The sequence below is a fragment of the Rosa rugosa genome, chromosome 1 (genome assembly GCF_958449725.1).
Source record: "Rosa rugosa chromosome 1, drRosRugo1.1, whole genome shotgun sequence".
Taxonomy (NCBI): Eukaryota; Viridiplantae; Streptophyta; class Magnoliopsida; order Rosales; family Rosaceae; genus Rosa; species Rosa rugosa.
Window position 1 is genome coordinate 27223109 of NC_084820.1, and position 18724 is coordinate 27241832.

An 18724-nucleotide genomic window follows, 5' to 3' on the forward strand; every position below is an offset into this window, starting at 1 on the left:
GGTTGTCCACAGAACCCCAACATGGTTTTGAGGCGTAGACCTTCTGAATTATATTCAGCTACAGACTTGAAATCGGCGAATCGTAGATTGCCCCATCGAACTTTCAAGTCGGGGAGGAGGGTATCCTGAACATTACCAAAACGCTCTTCTAGCGCAACCCATAATTCCCTAGCATCCTTGATTGCCATGTACTCCAATCGGAGTGATTTATCCATGTGGCGTCTCAATAAGATGAGAGCGGTGGCATTATTTGTAGCCGTACGCTCAAATATGAGGTCGGGATTGCTTGAATTACGGGTAGGATCCCTTTTGAGTGAGGTGGTTCTCAACATCCGTGACCCAACTATGATATTCCAAGCCAGTTGAGTCAAGTATAGGAAAGTCAAGCTTTGGCTTCGACATCCTGAAATAAGAAGAAGAAATATATTAGTTTCGGAGTTTAAAACTTCCACGACAACTAATAATAAGATTTTCGAGCTATGCTACCAAGAAATCGATTTCCAAGAATAATTGGATTAGACCGAAACAATGATGTTTATATGGTCAAAATTCGATGCTTACGGACGCTCTTAGTCCGAAGTCTTACGAACGCTCTTAGTTCGTTAATTGCGTGAATCCCCACAATTCCGCTTTTCAATGATCGAACCCACGTTATAAGAAAGGTGGGATGTAGAAGAAGGGAGGTTGCAAGTCCCCGAAGAAAAAGAAGGAGGAATTTAAATTCGGAAAGCGGGAACTTTAATTATAAAAACTTACTTGGTTAATTGAAGCTTGAAACCTTGATTCTTGAAATCTTGAACTTATGGAAGCTTGAACTGTTGTTGATTGATGGAGGACTCGGTGATGATGGCAGTAGGAGGTTGTAGTTTCTGCTGAAAGTTGCAGAAAACTGGGCCGAAAATATGGCAGTTGCAAGTCCGGTTTCGGTGGCCGGTTGGATGATCGGAAAGGCTGCATGGGCAGCGGTGGCGTGCGGTGGTCCGAGGGGGCTGCAGGGGCTGCGGTGATGCAGGAGAATGCAGGGCCGAGAGGGCTGCAAGGCTTGGCTAGCAAGGGCTAGGTGCTGCGGCAGATTTTGGAGTTTTTGGGTTTTTGGTTTTTGCTTTGTGGTTAGAACTCGTCCTGATAACGTGTTTAAGTAAAATAGATTCGAGAGAGAATGTAGAGAGAATTGTGTGTATTATTATTGAGAATAGGAGCCCAATATATAGGGATTACAAAGTACTAGTTCTAATAATACAAGGAATACCAATCCGTGTAGGATTGGGAAATCTAGAACCTTCTCTCCTATTCTCATTCCTAGTTTGATAAGGCACACTAAACTTGATTTTCCTTCAACAAGTTCCAAATTCGATGATAAACATATACATTTTACTTTTGGATCTTCTAAATGATAATAGTCAGGTGGACACCCTTTGTTTAAGTCTGCAAACCTAGTTAACGAGGGGGTGGTGGCGCAAGCATGAAGTAAGGATTAAAAGTCAACCACTTCAGATTCCATCAGATGAGTCTTGCATAGAGGTTCACAAATAGGTTACGGAAAAGTGGACAGAGGTGCCAAAATAGGTAATGGAAATTAGTTCAGGTAACACTAGGGTAGTTTAAGGTACCATTTGAGGGATTTTTTTTTTTCCCTCTTTAAATGATGCAGTGAGACTGTAGCACTTCCAAGCTAGACTTGCATAACAAACAAATTGACTGAATGCAGGACCAGAGAAGCAATATCAGACTGATAAGCCATGCCATTAGTAACAACGCAAGTAAGGAGCTACCATGCAGCTGCAGAAACCAATCTGTTGGCAATTTGTTCTTTGACTCTCCTATGCTGCTGAATATATATAAGCACTCACATCTCTCCCTAGCCTGCACAAACTTCCACCATTGCAAATATGCAACCTGCATCCGACGATCATTTTTTTTTTGGGGGGGGGGATAAGGTTCTATGAATCCGTCAGCAGATTTCAGATGTCATGAAAGTGAAAAAAGAATGGGGAGAAGACTAATATAGTGTTTTGCATCTGCATTAGTACTCATATGGCAATCTTCAACATCAGTTTGCATATGTTCATCTATTTCATCCTACTAATTAAATATAGATACATATCACTTAAGTGACTTAACTGATACTAGATATAAGATATAAGAAGACGCATTCCAGATTTCAGAAGCCTGACAATGTATCAAATGGAACAAGTGGCGCATAGATTACACACCAGATACTTGAAGAGTACTGAAGGTTACCACTGAATAGATTACAAATCCTATATACAGGAATCTGCCTATTTTCTAGCAATCTAATTTGGATTTGAAGCCTTTTAAACATCAGACACAACTTGCATTACAGCATGGGACATATAATTTGCAGTTCCCAACTAGTTATCAAAGGAGCTGAAACAGTAAAATGAAGATTCACTCAATTCTACTCGACACATTCCCTGATTAGCCGTAGGCCCAAAACACAGATAGCTTCCACATTTCACCCCAAGATCATCAGATTAAATCTGTTTGGCTCTAAGTGCCGTCTTATCATTTATAGCGAGTAAAAAGTTCAACCCAAGGCATAAGATATAGTGCAACGTGGTTTTCATGTTTTACTATCCTGGAGAATGAAACATTAACATATTGCACATACTCCACCACAAAATAAGGTCTAACTCTCAAACAAGAATGCTAGGTGTCTCACATGCATTTCCTTTAGGTGAGAAAGATTCATCGATCTCCACGTCATTCAGGAGAAAATTAGTCACTTTTATGTACCAGATCATGATGAAACTGTTAGCTCATCAAGTAAAGACCTGAACGAAAGCGGAAGCAGTAATGTAGTATCAAATGTAAGATCAAATATGGACATAACACATATCATCATAAAGTAATTGATGATTAGCTTAATATCAATCCTAGTTTAACATGGATACAAACAGTGAATCAATACTAGTGACTTAATGAAGTAGTGTATCAATTCATTAAGGATAGTAATCCATTGCTTAGTCTACAAGAAAGGCTACAAGTTGTGATACATTAGGAATCTAACCGTGAAACCTAAACCGACAAGGAATGCTTTAATGGGAAGCTTCTTGAGGTTTAAGTCTCATATATATACAGATGAATTGGTCCCTGATTACTACCACGACTATTGCATAAGTTCTGTCCATTGAGAAGCAAGTTGGTAAGTAACAGAAGACCACATTCAGTGATCGAGTTAAGCAGTTGCATAAGATGGAATCCATGTCTGTTATTGATGAAGGTAAGCCTTAATCCTTTTATGATTGTTGTGCATATGTTGTGAGCATGTAATTATGGTTTTACAATTGGTATCAGAGCATAGGCTCACAAATATGAAAAATCGTTTTAGGGTTTTGCAAAACAAACATAAATTTTTTTTTTTTAAGGGTTTTTGCTTTACGGGTCAAGTAACTGATTAGGTTACTGACCAAGTCACTGGTCATGTAACTGATCCGGTACCTGACCAAGTAAGTAACTGACCAAGTAACTGGTCAGGTACCTGATCAAGGTAAGTTACTTAAGTCGACTGCTGCATCTGGTTAATTATAAAATTCACGCTTCCGCTATGATTTTTTAGCAGCAAATTGGGGAAAAAGCAAAAACAGGTTTTTCTGTGAAATTGATTTTGATTCATAGCATGACAATTGAGTTTTTGATTGTGCTCAAGAACCCTAGTTGCATTCCTGGCTTGCGTTAGGCTAGAGTAGATGGTGACCGGATGAAATTTACAATTTCTTGATTGTTCTGTGGGTTCTTGGAATCGAACCAATTTTGGTTATGCTAGAATGTGCATGTTGAATTGATTGATAATATGGTATTGTATCTGTGATTGTGTAAAATTATATGAAGAATCTCCCAGAAATTGTTTACACATTGTTAAAGTTGACAGATACAAGAGTTTAATTTTCTTACAAGGATGAATCTGGATAGAATGTAAAGTAAAAGAGCTCATGATTTTTGTGGTTTTCTGTTGGCATAAGTGATTATGATGCACAAAGCATTTTTCATTGATGTTGGCAGAAAACACTGATCAGGTACCTGACCATGTAACTGATCGAGTACATGTAACTGGTCAAGTCACTGACCAGGTCACTGATCATGTACCTAATCAAGTACATGTAACTGGTCAAGTCACTGACCAAGTAACTGATCATGTACCTGATCAAGTAACAAAACTGAAATTGTGTTTTGTGTTTTAAAACTATGCTTCAATTTTATCTTCCAAAGAAGTGGTCAAGTGTGGTTTTAGAATACAAAACAGCAGTATGCATGCTTGATGAAAATAAATTCGGATACTTAGAAATTTTTCTTCTGTCTAAAGATGTGGATAAATTTCTTTGGATAACTTGTTTTCATTGAACATGGCATATTGATAAAGAACTCCAGGATATTAAGTTTCTGCTCAAAAGTGATGCTTAATATTGTTTTTTGTTATGGACTGACATAAATGCAAGTATGATTGTTTAGGTTTTCTGTATGTTCTTGTTTTGGTTACTTAAAGCTAAATAAAACACAGAAAACTTGAACATATTTTCTTTACAAACTGAGAACTCACTCGAATTTTTGTTTTGCTCCTTAGGTAACTCTTACATGAACTTGAACAGTGTCTTGATGTTAACTGGAACCAACTATAGAGCTTGGCTAGACTCTATGGAAAATTATATGGGAATGCATGAGAACATAGACTACTGCTTTACTGAGGATAAGCCTGAAGAGTTAAATGAAAAGAGCACCAAGAAAGATACTGACCTTTACAAGAAGTGGCATAGATCCAATAGAATGGCTAAGAACCTCATCAGAACATCTATGTCTAAGACTGTCAGGGGAAGTATAGAAGAGCCTGAGCTAGCATCAGATTTTCTGGAACTCATAGGTGCTAAGTTTAAAGAAAGTGAAAAAGCAGAAGCAGCTAGGCTAACCAAGGAGTTTCATGATTTGAAGTACATGGGTTCAAGGGGAGTCAGAGAGCATATTATGAAGATGATCAATATAAATGGCAGACTCAGAGAACTCTTGATGGGGGTTAGGGATGAGCAGGTAGTGCATTATGCACTACATTCCTTGCCTAACAGTTTTAGTCATCTTAGGACCAGTTACAACTCTCAAAAGGGAAACTGGACTCTAGATGAACTTATATCCATCTGTGTGGATGAGGAATCTAGGATCAAGGAAGAAAAGGAACATGCTACAACCATTAACCTCATTGAGAAGCCTAAAAGGAAAAAGCCCCAGAATAAGCTCAAGCCTACCAAAGCCATAACTAAGAGTTCAACAGCTGCAGTGGCCAAGGAAAACAGGCCATTCAGGTTCAAGTGCTACTTTTGCAAAAGAGTAGGACACATGAAAAAAGACTGCACTGGCTATAAGAACTGGTTAGCCAAAAAGGGTAAGATTTTTTCTAATACAGTTTTTTCCTTAGAAATTAATCTTATAAATGTTGAACCACAGTCTTGGTGGATAGATTCAGGCTCACCTTTTCATATTATTAATTCTTTGCAGGGATTCATAAGGAGGAGAATCCCAAAAGGTGATGAAGTGAACCTGTGTGTAGGCAATGGCATGAGAGTGGCAGTCAAGGCTATTGGAACCTTAAAGCTCGATTTAGGTTTAGGAAAATTATTAGTTCTGGACAATGTTTTTTATGTACCTTCCATGAGAAGGAATTTGGTTTCAGTTTCTCTTTTAGTAAAATCTGGTTGTAGATTTGTTATGGATAGTAATGGAATTCTTATTTCTAAAAATTCTGTTCAAATTGGTTCTTGTGTTATTATGAATGATTATTTACAGTTAAATTGGTCAATGGCTCAACAAGAAATTTTACTTGTTGAAAATAACACCAACAGTACTAGCACTTTAACAGGTGTTAAAAGAACCAAACTAAATGAAAAGTCTGCATTTTTATGGCATAGAAGACTCGGCCATGTTTCAAAAGAGAGACTGAAAATTTTGGTGAAAAACAACATCCTAAATGAACTTGATTTTTCTGATCTAACAGACTGTGTTGAATGCTTTAAGGGAAAAATAACTAATACTAGAAAGAAGACTGCATATAGAAGCCAAAATTTATTAGAACTCATACACACTGATATATGTGGACCATTTAGGCATCAAACTATCTGTGGGAATGTGTATTTTATCACATTCATTGATGATTTTTCTAGATACAGTTATGTTTATCTACTTTCAGAAAAGGCACAAGCATTGAAAGCTTTTCAAATCTTTAAGTCTGAGGTAGAAAATCAACTAGAAAAGAAAATCAAAACAGTAAGATCAGATAGAGGGGGTGAGTTCTATGGCAAGTACACTGAATCCGGCCAACAAAAGGGTCCATTTGCCTTGTTTTTGCAAGACAGTGGAATTAAAGCTCAATATACAACACCCTATAACCCACAACAGAATGGTGTTGCAGAGAGAAAGAATAGGACTCTTTTGAACATGGTTAGATGTATGATGTGTACAACAGGTTTGCCTAAATTTCTGTGGGGTGAGGCTTTAAAAACTGCAAATTATATTTGCAACAGAACACCTAGCAAAGCCATAGAAAATACTGCTTTTGAGCTTTGGTGTGGCAGAAAACCTAGTCTTCATCACTGCCATGTTTGGGGATGTCATGCAGAAGCTAGGATTTATAATCCAAGCTTGAATAAACTTGATCCTAAGACAGTTAGTTGCTATTTTATAGGTTATCCAGATAAATCTAAAGGCTATAAATTATATTCTGCTCATCATTCACCTAGAATTTTTGAAACAGATCAAGTAAAGTTTCTAAGTGAAAAAGTTCACAATACAAACCTTGAGGATTAATTAACCTCAGATTTTGAGGAAATTGTGTCGGATGAGAATATAAGTGTTGTATTGCCTTTAGAACAAGATGTAACTGATCGAGTCACTGGTCGAGTAACTGACCACGTAACTGTCCCTGATCAAGTAACCGGTCATGTAACTGGTCATGTCACTGACCATGTAACTGACCAAGTAACTGTACCCAATGAATTAAAAAGCGCGCCTCCTGAGGCGCAAAAAGCGATTTTCTGGCCTGAAAATGAGTGTGTTTCAGGGGCTAGGCGACGACGCTGGTGAGGCGTTCTCCAAGGCGCGAAAGGCGTGAAAGGCGTCCTCCAAGGCGTGAAAGGCGTACGCGCAGAAAAAATGCGAAGTGACGTCGTTTTGAAACAGAATGGGTTTAAAGGCTTCCAGGTCGCGACTGCTACCCCAAATTCGATTTCAGCCCTCTGCCCCTCTCTGTTCCAAAAGGTAGCGATTCGATCCCTAACCCAGAGTTCGAGTTAGGAGTTCGATTTCAGCCCGATTTCAGCCCTCTGCCCCTCTCTGCGCAGCAGTCAATTTGAGCTTGATTGGAGGTCGATTCGCAACAGGCTATTTGAAGGTATTGGAGTTGGATACTTGGATTCGCAACATGCCATTTGAACTTCTGAAGGTATGATTCCCGATTTCCCGTCTATATTTACTTGGGTTTGAGTTGTTCTTGTCTAGACAATCATATATGTCCAGCAACCCCATTAATTTGGTTGCAATAGTTTGTGGGTTACTGTCAATTACTCAATTTTGCAGATTTTGATCTTTTAGATATTCTTGTTTGTGGGTTACTGTCAATTTTGCAGATTTTGTGATCCCATTGGAAAATGAGGGAGAAGGGGTTTGATTATACTGTGGTGTTAATGTCAGAGATTAGTATGCTGCGGATGGAGGGGAGTGGAACTCCTCTTATGTCAACAAGCTGACACGCCCTGTTCGCAGGGATTCCGCATTGGCAACTGCCAACATTGAATAGGTTAGCTTTCCTTCTTGACTTTTTGTACTAGATAGTTAGTCTTGTTTTCAATCTCCATTGGTCAATTCCCTGTTACAGATTTACATGCATCTTGTTTGAAGTTGCTGAAGTTTACTGCACTGTAATGTGTTTATTGTTTTACATAGACTCTAATGTGTATTGTTTTACCTCGAATTGATCACATTGAGCTTTGTTTTTGAATTTATGTTTACTGCATTACAACAGTAATACTAGGGAAGCAACAGGCTTTTCCTTGGGTTAGTCTTTAGTTTTTGCACGTCTGGATAGATTTTGTTAATGCAAGTCTGGCAGGAAGGCCTTAACCCTCTATTCAGTTGATAAAAGGAAGGAATTAGGATCACACACTTATCTAGTTTACATTTCTTTATCAACATTAGGCTTGTAGAGCTATCTAAACTTGTAGAAATAAGAAATGCGGCAATTCATTGTTCCATGAGTTAGCCTGAAAGAAAGTTACTAGTAGTTTTAAGATTTGAGAAACTGCTAATTGGTCTGGGGGTGTATTCAGGATACTGCCACCATAAAATAGGTATGATTTGCTTCTTGGAGAGAAAGTTAGTTTTGTATTCTATCTCTGTTGGTTCCCGCTTTAAGTTAGAAACTCGCACATCAATTTGAAGTTGTTAAATTTCACAATTGTTGTACTTTTACCTAGAATTGAGAATCACAATTGTTGTACTTTTACCTAGAATTGAGAATGACTGAACTTTGTTTCTGAATAAGTTAAGTGCATTACAACATTAATTGACCAATCTCATACTTGAGAAGCATAAGCCTAAGAAACTCCTGAACTTCTAACTATAGTTCTCATTTATTCTTGATCTTTGGTGTTTGAACTTTAAATCCTTGATTTCATTTTATGTTGGTAATTTTGTTGAATCATATGCTTCTAGTACTTCATTTATTGTGAGTGAATGACAATTAGTAATGTTCTTTTGGTTGAATCATAATGTGGTATGTATAAGAGTAGAAATTACATGAATATATGTGATTTATACGTAAGGCTTACGCCTTATGCGCCTTATGCCTCAAGGCTGCAAGGCTCTCCCGAAAACGCCTCGGGTACGCCTTCAGCGTTTTAAAACATTGACTGTACCTGGTCATGTAACTGACCATGTAACTGGTCAAGTACCTGTTACTGGTCAAGTCACTGACCAAGTAACTGTCGCTGGACAAGTAACTGACCATGTCACTGGTCAAGTAACTACCCAAGTAACTGTCACTGGTCAAGTAACTGACCCTGTAACTGATCAAGTCCTTGTCAACCCTCAGCCTAGAAGATCACAGAGAGCAAGAAAACCAACTTATGGGGGGGGAAGATAGTGACTACATTGTTTATCTGCAAGAAGCAGAAATTGAAATGGACTGTGCAGAGGGCAATGATCCAACTACAGTTAACCAGGCTATTGAAAGTAATGAATCTCACCAATGGCAGCTAGCAATGGAAGCAGAAATTGATTCCATGAGCCAAAATGCAGTTTGGGAATTAGTTGAACCTGACCCTAATCAGAAACCTATAGGTTGTAAATGGGTTTTCAAAACCAAAAGAGATGCAAATGGCAATGTAGAGAGACATAAAGCAAGATTAGTTGCCAAGGGTTTTACACAGAAGGAGGGCATTGATTTTACTGAGACTTTTTCTCCAGTTTCTACAAAAGACTCGTTTAGGATAATCATGGCTTTAGTGGCTCATTTTGATATGGAGCTGCACCAAATGGATGTTAAAACAGCCTTCTTGAATGGTGAACTAGATGAAGTGATTTATATGAGGCAGCCAGAAGGTTTTGTGCAAGCTGGAAGTGAAAACTTAGTATGCAGGTTAAGAAAATCAATTTATGGCCTTAAACAAGCTTCTAGACAATGGTACAAGAAATTTGATTCTGTGATTTCTACTTTTGGATTTACAGAGAATCTTGTTGATGAGTGTGTTTACTTGAAGACAGTTGGGAACAATTTTATTTTCCTAGTTCTCTATGTGGATGATATACTTTTGGCTAGCAGTAACATTAAACTGCTTAAAGACACTAAGAGCTTTCTGTCAAATAATTTTGACATGAAAGACTTAGGAGAAGCATCCTATGTACTAGGTATTGAGATTAAAAGAGATAGAGCACAGAGACTACTTGGTTTGTCTCAACAGAATTATATTACCAAAGTTTTAAAGAGATTTGGTATGGAAAAGTGTGCAGCTGGAGAAGTTCCCATGTCCAAAGGTGATAAGTTAACCAAGAAGCAGAGTCCTAATAGTGATGTTGAGAAAGAAATTATGGAGTCAAAGCCTTATGCTAGACTTGTAGGAAGTCTCATGTATGCACAAGTCTGCACTAGGCCAGACTTGTCTTTTGCAGTAGGGATTTTATTGAGATTCCAGTCTAATCCAGGCCATGAACATTGGGTAGCTGGGAAGAAAGTGTTGAGATACCTGCAGAAAACTAAAAGTTATATGTGTTTGGACCCAAAATGAACATTTTGGCCTGACAAGGCACGTCTTGGAGAAATTGAGCCAATATCAGTGGCTCAAGCTATATATTGTCGACAAGCTCGAAATATATATTTAGAGGCTAAATAAAGCCTACTATGAAAGCATGGAAGCATGGAAACATGAAAAGTCAACTTTAGCACATTTTCCTACTTCGGCTAGGAGAAACCGAGCTAAACAAGGAAGGAGGGGCGGCACACTGACCAAATGAACTTGAAATGAGCTGAAACTCTGTATATCCATTATAGACAGCCCAAGGATCATTTCTTATGAAGAGTGCCAGAGCTTTTTTTGAGTGGAAGGCCTTCAAACAATCAGTCCAATTTTCTACAGAAGCAAAACTGGAAAACTGGACCTGTAAGAGGTCCAGCAGCATTTTCGGCCCAACCACATGAAATAAAAATCTGAAAATTTGTCAGGATGATCTACACTCATAGTGGAACATTTCATATGAAGAAGTCGAAGGCATATAATGAAGTCTTGTTGGACAAATAATTGAAGGAATAAAGGGGCAGAAACTGACCTAAAACCAGCTCAATATTCACATGTTCATGTTTCCTACCCACATGAAGAAAGCTAGATGCTTTTCTCTTTTTCCTTGGATATATTTTTCTTCTACAATCTCTTTAATAGATCATCACCACTTCCATGTTGTTGCACCTTCATGCTTTGCTTTCATTTCATCTTTTCTCTATCTTTTCCATATTTTACAAGTGAACTTAGATCTACTTTCATTATTTTTCTTCCACTCATCATTTCACTCTTCTTTTTCTTCCCTATATAAACACCTTCTCCTCTCATTCTAAGAGACACATTCACAACACAACATCAAAACATCTCTAAGATGATCTAAGTTCTCTCTAGAGCAACCTCTCTAAGAGCAACTCCTCTCCTTCTCTTTCTTTTACCGGTGATCACACTCTTAGTCCTAGTCTTCTCAGAAGCCGACTTTCAGTGCCACCAAACCCTCTGTCAACGTGCTTCGGTCCTAGTCTCCTCGGGAGCCGACGGTAGTGCCGCGACCACAACGGTTACAGAACCAGCCAAGCAAGGGTAACGCCCTAGCAACCCAGCCAAGCTAAAGTCACGCTTTAGCAAGTTCTCCTCACTTCCCAGTGGTTCTCGCTCTGCTCGATCTACAACATCGAGTATCGATTGTGATTTTCAAGAAGCTCAGCAAAAGTCCTCGCCACGAGGCACAAAGAATCCCACGACGAGGTTGGTGCTCTCCTCGTCCACAATTGCTTGAAAGAAGTCAGGTCAAGGGACACCCCCGACGACTGCACCCGAACGGTGCTGGCACGCCCGCGCAAGAAAAGAGACTGTTGACCAGCTGCAGCAAAATTGGAGCCAAACAATATGCTAGTTTATAGGCAAGTGGAGGATCTGAAACTTGTTGGATTTTCAGATTCTGATTTCGCAGGGAATTATCCAGACTCCAAGAAGTCAACTTGTGGATACGTGTACATGCTAGCAGGAGGTGCAGTTGCTTGGAAAACCATGAAGCAAACTCTAGTTTCAACCTCCACCATGCAAGCTGAATTTATTGCAGTATATGAAACTGTGTGTGAAGGACTTTGGATCAGGAATTTCTTGATGCAGACTAAAGTGTTAAGTCACATTGTGGCAGGCACACTTGTGATTTATTGTGATAATGAAGCAGCAGTTTTCTTTAGCAAGAACAGTAAAAGATCAAATAATTCTAAACACATTGATTTAAAGTATTACAGTGTTAGAGAAAGGGTTAAGCATGGTGAGATAGCTGTTTTGAGCATTGACACGAATTCACAGCTAGCAGACCCCTTCACCAAGGCCTTGTCAGTAGCAGCATTCCAGAAACATACAGCCAGCATTGGAGTTTTAGCTAATCTAGATGCTTAGGTTCAGTAGAGAGTTAATCCAGTTGGAGCAATTTAAATTTCTAAGGTTTTTGAGTTCTTGTATTTTTTAGTTGTGATCTTTTGACTTTATTTATCACAACTTATTTGTAATGACAGATTTTATTATTAATAAATTTTGAGGTATTTTCAGATTTTGGTTATTGCTGCAGTTTTTGTTGAATGTTCTGAAAATTATCGATTTTGTGTTTAAAGTTATACTTGCTATCAGATGGCTTAAATCATGTGAAGCATGATGTTAAGGTTCAAGCAATATTTTTAAGCCATCAGTGTTCAGTGAATTTGCTTGAGTTTCTAGTTTTAGAAACATAAAGTAGGACCTAATATATGTTTACTTGTTGATACACATTAACATATATTGTATCACTTCTAGTTGAACATATGTGGATTGTAGAAGCTTGTGTTAGTGGTTTTGAAACTCTGCATTTTTGTTAAAATGTATACTGTTTCTTGCTCTGCATAAGTAACTGTGATCTGACCATGTTGGAATGGATTTTCAATTTGAGTTTGTTATCTGGCGCGCACTTCAGTAAGTTAAGTAGGTTTTGATGTTCTCTGGTGCAAATCATCGAGCATGATATGTGTGAGTCCAAGGGGGAGATTGTAAGATCAAATATGGACATAACACATATCATCATAAAGTAATTGATGATTAGCTTAATATCAATCCTAGTTTAACATGGATACAAACAGTGAATCAATACTAGTGACTTAATGAAGTAGTGTATCAATTCATTAAGGATAGTAATCCATTGCTTAGTCTACAAGAAAGGCTACAAGTTGTGATACATTAGGAATCTAACCGTGAAACCTAAACCGACAAGGAATGCTTTAATGGGAAGCTTCTTGAGGTTTAAGTCTCATATATATACAGATGAATTGGTCCCTGATTACTACCACGACTATTGCATAAGTTCTGTCCATTGAGAAGCAAGTTGGTAAGTAACAGAAGACCACATTCAGTGATCGAGTTAAGCAGTTGCATAAGATGGAATCCATGTCTGTTATTGCTGAAGGTAAGCCTTAATCCTTTTATGATTGTTGTGCATATGTTGTGAGCATGTAATTATGGTTTTACATCAAACTATCAACATCTTTGGAAAGAACAAAAATACAGTAATTGTAAGCTTAAATATATATATATTGGTTCAGAACAAGCATCAGCGACAAACCTACTCTCACATGGCAACGGCCTTTCTGCATTCACAATGCAAAGAGTAATGAACCCTGGCCTTTATGCTGATCTCAGCCTTTTACTGGGGACGTGGATGAAGGAACAACCTATAAATATCAGTTGGTCACCAATCGTTAATGTAACTAAACAATGACAGAATCGAAGTGATGACCCTAAAACATGCAACTCGATCCAGAAAGTTCCTCGGCACAATAAGTGAACAAATTAACTAAATAAATAACCAAGTGATAATCTAAACCAACATCTGCCGAAATCTCTAAATTACGTACCATATTGCTCTGAATGATGGGAACATTTTGGTAGAATTAAAAACAAAAATAAAAAGTCAAGAAATTAAAGGAATAGAGAGGATGATCAGGAACCTTCAGGAATAGGTAGGATCGAAATTAAAGCTACGACGGTTGAATGAAATAATATGATTAACTCAGTATTTGATTTTTGCCTCCGCCACCCCACCATGCTTCTGTCACAGGAGCTAAAATGCAGTGCAATATAACAGCGTAGAAAGAAAAAGGGGGACTAGTGGCAGTTTTAGGCACCAATACAAAATTACAAACCTTGCACAAGTTTAGCAACACAAATCAAAAGGGGTTGACATAGTTTTCCTTGATTTTGTAAGTTAAGGGCACCCAAATGGAAGCTGTTGTCAAAGGTCTTGATTTCCAACACAAAGCTAACCTGCCCTTCTCATGCTGCACCCAATATCCCCTATTGAAAAGACTCACCAAGTATTTTGCTTGAGAAACATTACAAGAACTTAAAGGGATAGACTTGAAGCCCTTCAACGAAGCAAAACAATCTTCCCACAACATTCTATCCTCCTTCTCACATGGGAACTGCCTGACACTTTCTAAAATCTTGATCCCCAAAACCTCTTTCTCTATCTGTCTTAACCCCATTTTATACTCACCACTAAAACTAGTTACAAGAGAGTGGCAAAGCGAATTGTAGTGATGGAGAGCCTCCGAGAAGAACTCTGCAAAGACCATTGATGGCATTTTGGAAAAGTTGAACAACTCTTCTTGTACTAGGACAATGAGTTTAGGTGATAATTTGCTCATGCCACCCAAGAAGGCCTTCACTATTGAGATACTTCTGTTAGGCATGTGAAGCTGGTGAATCATGCAATTGGCTACTACTGCATCAGCAACAACTTCGATTTTAGCAAAATCTTCTTCTGTGGCCATCATCATCTGATCAAAAATAAATAACAAATTGATAGACTCTGAGAACTCTTTAAGCCTTCTTCCAGTTTGTTGAGCAAGAGCGGCGCTTTGCTGGTCAACTGTGATGGCGGTTACCTTGAGAGAAGCACAGCGACGACCTTTCCTCATTGCAAGGTCAACCATCAATGAAGGCCACTGGCTACCCTCCATGATGTCAAAGTCAATGACATGAATGTCCTCATCCTCTTGTGTGGCCTCGAGAATCGCTTGGTTGGCAGTGAAATGCGCAAACTTAACAAAAGGAGAGAGCTCTTGGAGCATCTGAAATGAAGACATTGTGTCTGTGTTTCTAGAAACAGCTGGCTCATGGGGAACTTCAATAGAGTTAATGGTCTTGTAATGAAGACCTTGAGTGAAGAACGTGGCCAATTTGTTGAACGAGTTGTCTCCATTTTCGCTACCGGATAGAAGAGTGTTGAGCTTTGCGATTATATTTGAAGCAAAAACCCAGTTCTGTGCCTCAACAGCTTCAGCTCCTGCGAATAAAAGTTCAGTTAAGCAGCTCTCTTCCAGCAAATCTATCTGAATCTCCTTCAAAAGGGAATTGCCTTCTGTCGAAACATGGACATTTTCTGGTGCTTCTTCACTCATGTAAGAAGCGAATTCACTATCAACAACACCATCAAGACCGATTACATCACTTCCACTGCTGATAGACGAGTCTATGTCCATGAGCTGTGATTCTATTTGGAGCAATCTGTTGAGGCACTCGTGGTTCGAGTTTTGATCGACATTGGTGGTACAAGGAGTAAATAAATCTGATGTTTGGAAGGAAGAATCAGATTCAAAGCTACAGTCATAGAGGTCGTAGCTGGGGTTGAATGGGTGATCAATGAGCTCAACTTCCATTGCATATATATATCGGAAAATAGTAGCTTGGAACGGCTTATGCAGATCATCAGAGTATTAGTCCTTTATATATAGTTTCGCTTATTGCCAAGCTTTGGGAGCACAGATGGGTAGGACAAAATGGACTCATGTTGTTTTAACTTCTAACTTTTTCTAAGGGTTTTCTGATGTAACAAATTCGATTAAAAAATAACAAATTATCAACCTTGATGACTCTATATCGATCAGAAGATATTTAATATATGGGGCAATTTATTTACTGCTTCTCTTTAAGTCTAACACATTGTAGTAAGTCTGGTTTCTTTGATGAGTAAAGAGCAGTTCATATTAAAAATCAGAAAGAAAAAAAAAATGTGTATGACCCCCCATGTGCGCACTGTTGTTTAGGGTTTAATGTGACTTGGACATTTTGAAGAAGGTCAGCTATCCTAATATTATCCTCACTCCAACACACCTTAGAAATCGGATTAGATCTATAGATAGGAAAAGCTGTTCAAGAGCTAAACCCTAGGCGATAAACTATATACGTAAGAAAATTAAGTTAAATAAACAAGTCAAGTTGTTTATCAGCGCAACTCTAAACTCGATCCAAATGTAAGCAGCAAATCAGAGGAAGCTTCATGCACGGATATCATAATAAGAAGAAAAGAATATCCTAAGTGCATGACATGGGGGTGACAAATCTGGAATTCTGGATCTAGAACAAGTCCAATCAAAATTTAATTGCTTTGGTTTATATTTTCACGAGATGGAAGCAAACAAAGAAGATGATGAAATGAGCAAGAGTAAGGACAGAACCCAGAAGCATATTATAAAGCTTATAACTTGTCTAAGCACATGAAACTGTAGGTTGTGGCTTTCATCTCTGTTCATGTCAAAAATTCAAATAGAAAATAAAGATGTTGAGATCAGAACATTATTAGCACCTATTTAGTAGATCGGAACATTTGGTTTGGCGTTTATGGTGTTGTTTGCAAGAAAGATCGGGACGAAGATATTTCTTCCATGCAGAGTTTGCTGTTAAAAACCCTATAATTAAGCAACTGTAATGGTGACCACAGCAGCACCTGGTGATGATTAATTAACAAGTAATTTAATTACTGAGAGGTCCATTACATATTTGTAAATTTTGCATTATTTAAGAATCTGAACATACATGGACCCCAAACTTAAATTTTTAAAGGGTGGTCTTTTCCTTATTGAGATAATCAACAAAATTACAAATGTCAAACAAGAAAACAATTGCATGTTGGGTTGCAACTTGCCACAAGTAATATGTTCAACCGCATCTTTTGATTTCGGAAGAGGATCTGTGCTTTTAGTGCATGTAGGTTCCACGTATGTTGGGTTTAGAGATTTGTATCTATAGTTTTATCTCTATGAATTGTATTGCAATCAAATGGCGAAGCAAGCTGCAAAATTCAAGGGGGTGGTAGTCTGGTAGAAGTGGTTAAGTTTTTTTTAGGGCAATGGAAGATTGATTCATTGATATTAAAATCATACGACCTCACTCGGTCAAGCTTGAGAGGTCCGAAGACCCCTCATATTACAAATCAATGCTCAAATAAAATGACTAAAATTCAAAACTGAAATTCTAAAAAAAAAACTAAAATCCTAAAGGAACTGCATAAACAAAAGGGAAAATGATCATTTACCCAATTTTGGGGTTAATTAACCTCACTTACCCAAACACTCTATGAGATCATTTCCCTAATACCCAATTAAGTTTTTTTTTATTCCTTTTTATTTATTTTTGGGACAATTTTGCCCTTTCCTTATTTGTCACTTAGAGAGAGAAGTCATCGGAGACCTTGCCGGACTCCAGTGACCAATGGCCGGCCACGGACTCCAGTGACGGACTCTGGCGACTGGTCACCGGAATCCCGAATCCCGAATCCGGCTACCAGATCCCGGCGTCTTAATTTATTACCTCCTAATAATACCCAGTAACCATATTATTGCCCCCCCCCCAACAATCATATTATTGCCTCCCAATAATCATATTATTGCCTCCAATAATCATATTACTTCCCTCCAATAATCATATTATCGCCCTCAAGTGAATTGCATAAACTCCCAAAACCAAAATGAATACACTACAGACACAATTGATCAATTTATATGTTCAATTGTACACGTTCACTTTTTTTTTCTTTTTTTTCCTTCCCCATTCTCGGAGCTCACAGTATACCAAAAAAAAAAAGTGCTCTGGGCACCCACCGGAGTGTGAGGCCAGCTCGTTTTTTCGCCGGTGCTTCCCCGACGGCGGTTTCGAGGTCGTGATCGGATTGGGCGGCGGAAGATGCGACCGGCTTAGGTTGGAGAACTGGGCCGCGACCCTCGTCTTCATTTTCCACTTCCGCCTTCTCACCCCTCGGAAACGAACTTGATCTCAGACCCGACCCGGACTCGAATTAGAACTCCGGCTACCTCTCCAGCATTACTTCCGATCCTCACTGATTCTGATCCCGTTCCGGCGACTCAGGACCTCAACTCTGCCGTGGTCTCTGGTCTTTGCGGCGACGGGCACTGAGCCAGCACGCTGCCAATCGAAGATTGAGGCCAAAGGCGACGGCCACGTGTTCGGGTTCTTCATGTTGTGTCCACCGGCGAGACTGGTTCTGACGGAGCGATTCAATTTCGCCATGAATGAGATGAGAGAGAGAGAGAGAGAGAGAGAGAGAGAGAGAGGCTGAGGGGAGTAGTTATTAATTAAAATGAGGGCAATACTGTCAATAGATGTTAGATTGGGTAAATGGGAGTAAAAAACTCTTAGTGGAGTAAGTGGCCAATTTTTAGGCTGAAATTGGGTAAGTGTGACCCCTAAACAAAATGCAAAAATGAAAAACTCTCTAACCCTACACAGGCTTAAAATGGAACCACTAGATTGAACATCTTGACGCCTAAGACCTTCATGGTGTATGTCGCAACACTCAACACAGCTACAGAAACATTTGAGGAATAGTCGAGGGTAAAGAGCAGGAAAAACCACCTCCCAGAACTCGCAAAACCAAACCCAACCCAAGTGTTGGAGGAAAGGGGAACTGAACCAACTAGGCCCAGTTCACCAACTTGCATCTGCAGCCCAGATCGGTAAAGGCCCAAAAGCCCACTAACTAAACCCTTCACCTCCCACCTCCAAATCGACCGGTTCTGACCTTTCGGAAGATGAAGGCTCTGCCCATCACCGCTCTGGTGGCCGTCCACAGCCTTCCCCCATCAAGATAGCCTGAAAGAGACCACCTTGTATTTAACTTGGGA

The 18724-nt window shown here is 39.0% G+C and overlaps 1 protein-coding gene and 2 long non-coding RNA genes across 3 annotated transcripts; 1 reads left to right on the plus strand and 2 right to left on the minus strand.

Moving 5' to 3' along the window:
• Nucleotides 1–7025: 7025 nt before the first annotated feature.
• LOC133728528 (uncharacterized) lies at nt 7026–7996 on the plus strand. Its single transcript, XR_009855894.1, has 2 exons — nt 7026–7441; nt 7626–7996. It is a non-coding gene; the product is annotated as an uncharacterized LOC133728528 (long non-coding RNA).
• Nucleotides 7997–8098: 102 nt separating this feature from the next.
• On the minus strand, nt 8099–8859 carry LOC133728533 (uncharacterized). The gene is made up of 2 exons (XR_009855898.1): nt 8502–8859; nt 8099–8467 (listed from the first exon to the last, which is right to left on the minus strand). It is a non-coding gene; the product is annotated as an uncharacterized LOC133728533 (long non-coding RNA).
• Nucleotides 8860–13692: 4833 nt separating this feature from the next.
• On the minus strand, nt 13693–15648 carry LOC133728591 (protein NODULATION SIGNALING PATHWAY 2-like). The gene has a single exon (XM_062156010.1). The coding sequence runs from the start codon at nt 15461–15463 to the stop codon at nt 13970–13972; it is 1494 nt and encodes a 497-aa protein (XP_062011994.1). The 5' UTR covers nt 15464–15648; the 3' UTR covers nt 13693–13969.
• Nucleotides 15649–18724: the final 3076 nt, after the last annotated feature.

Excerpts from the sequence above, each read along its gene's own strand:
- LOC133728591 (XM_062156010.1), bottom strand. The coding sequence starts at position 15,463 with ATGGAAGTTGAGCTCATTGATCACCCATTCAACCCCAGCTACGACCTC.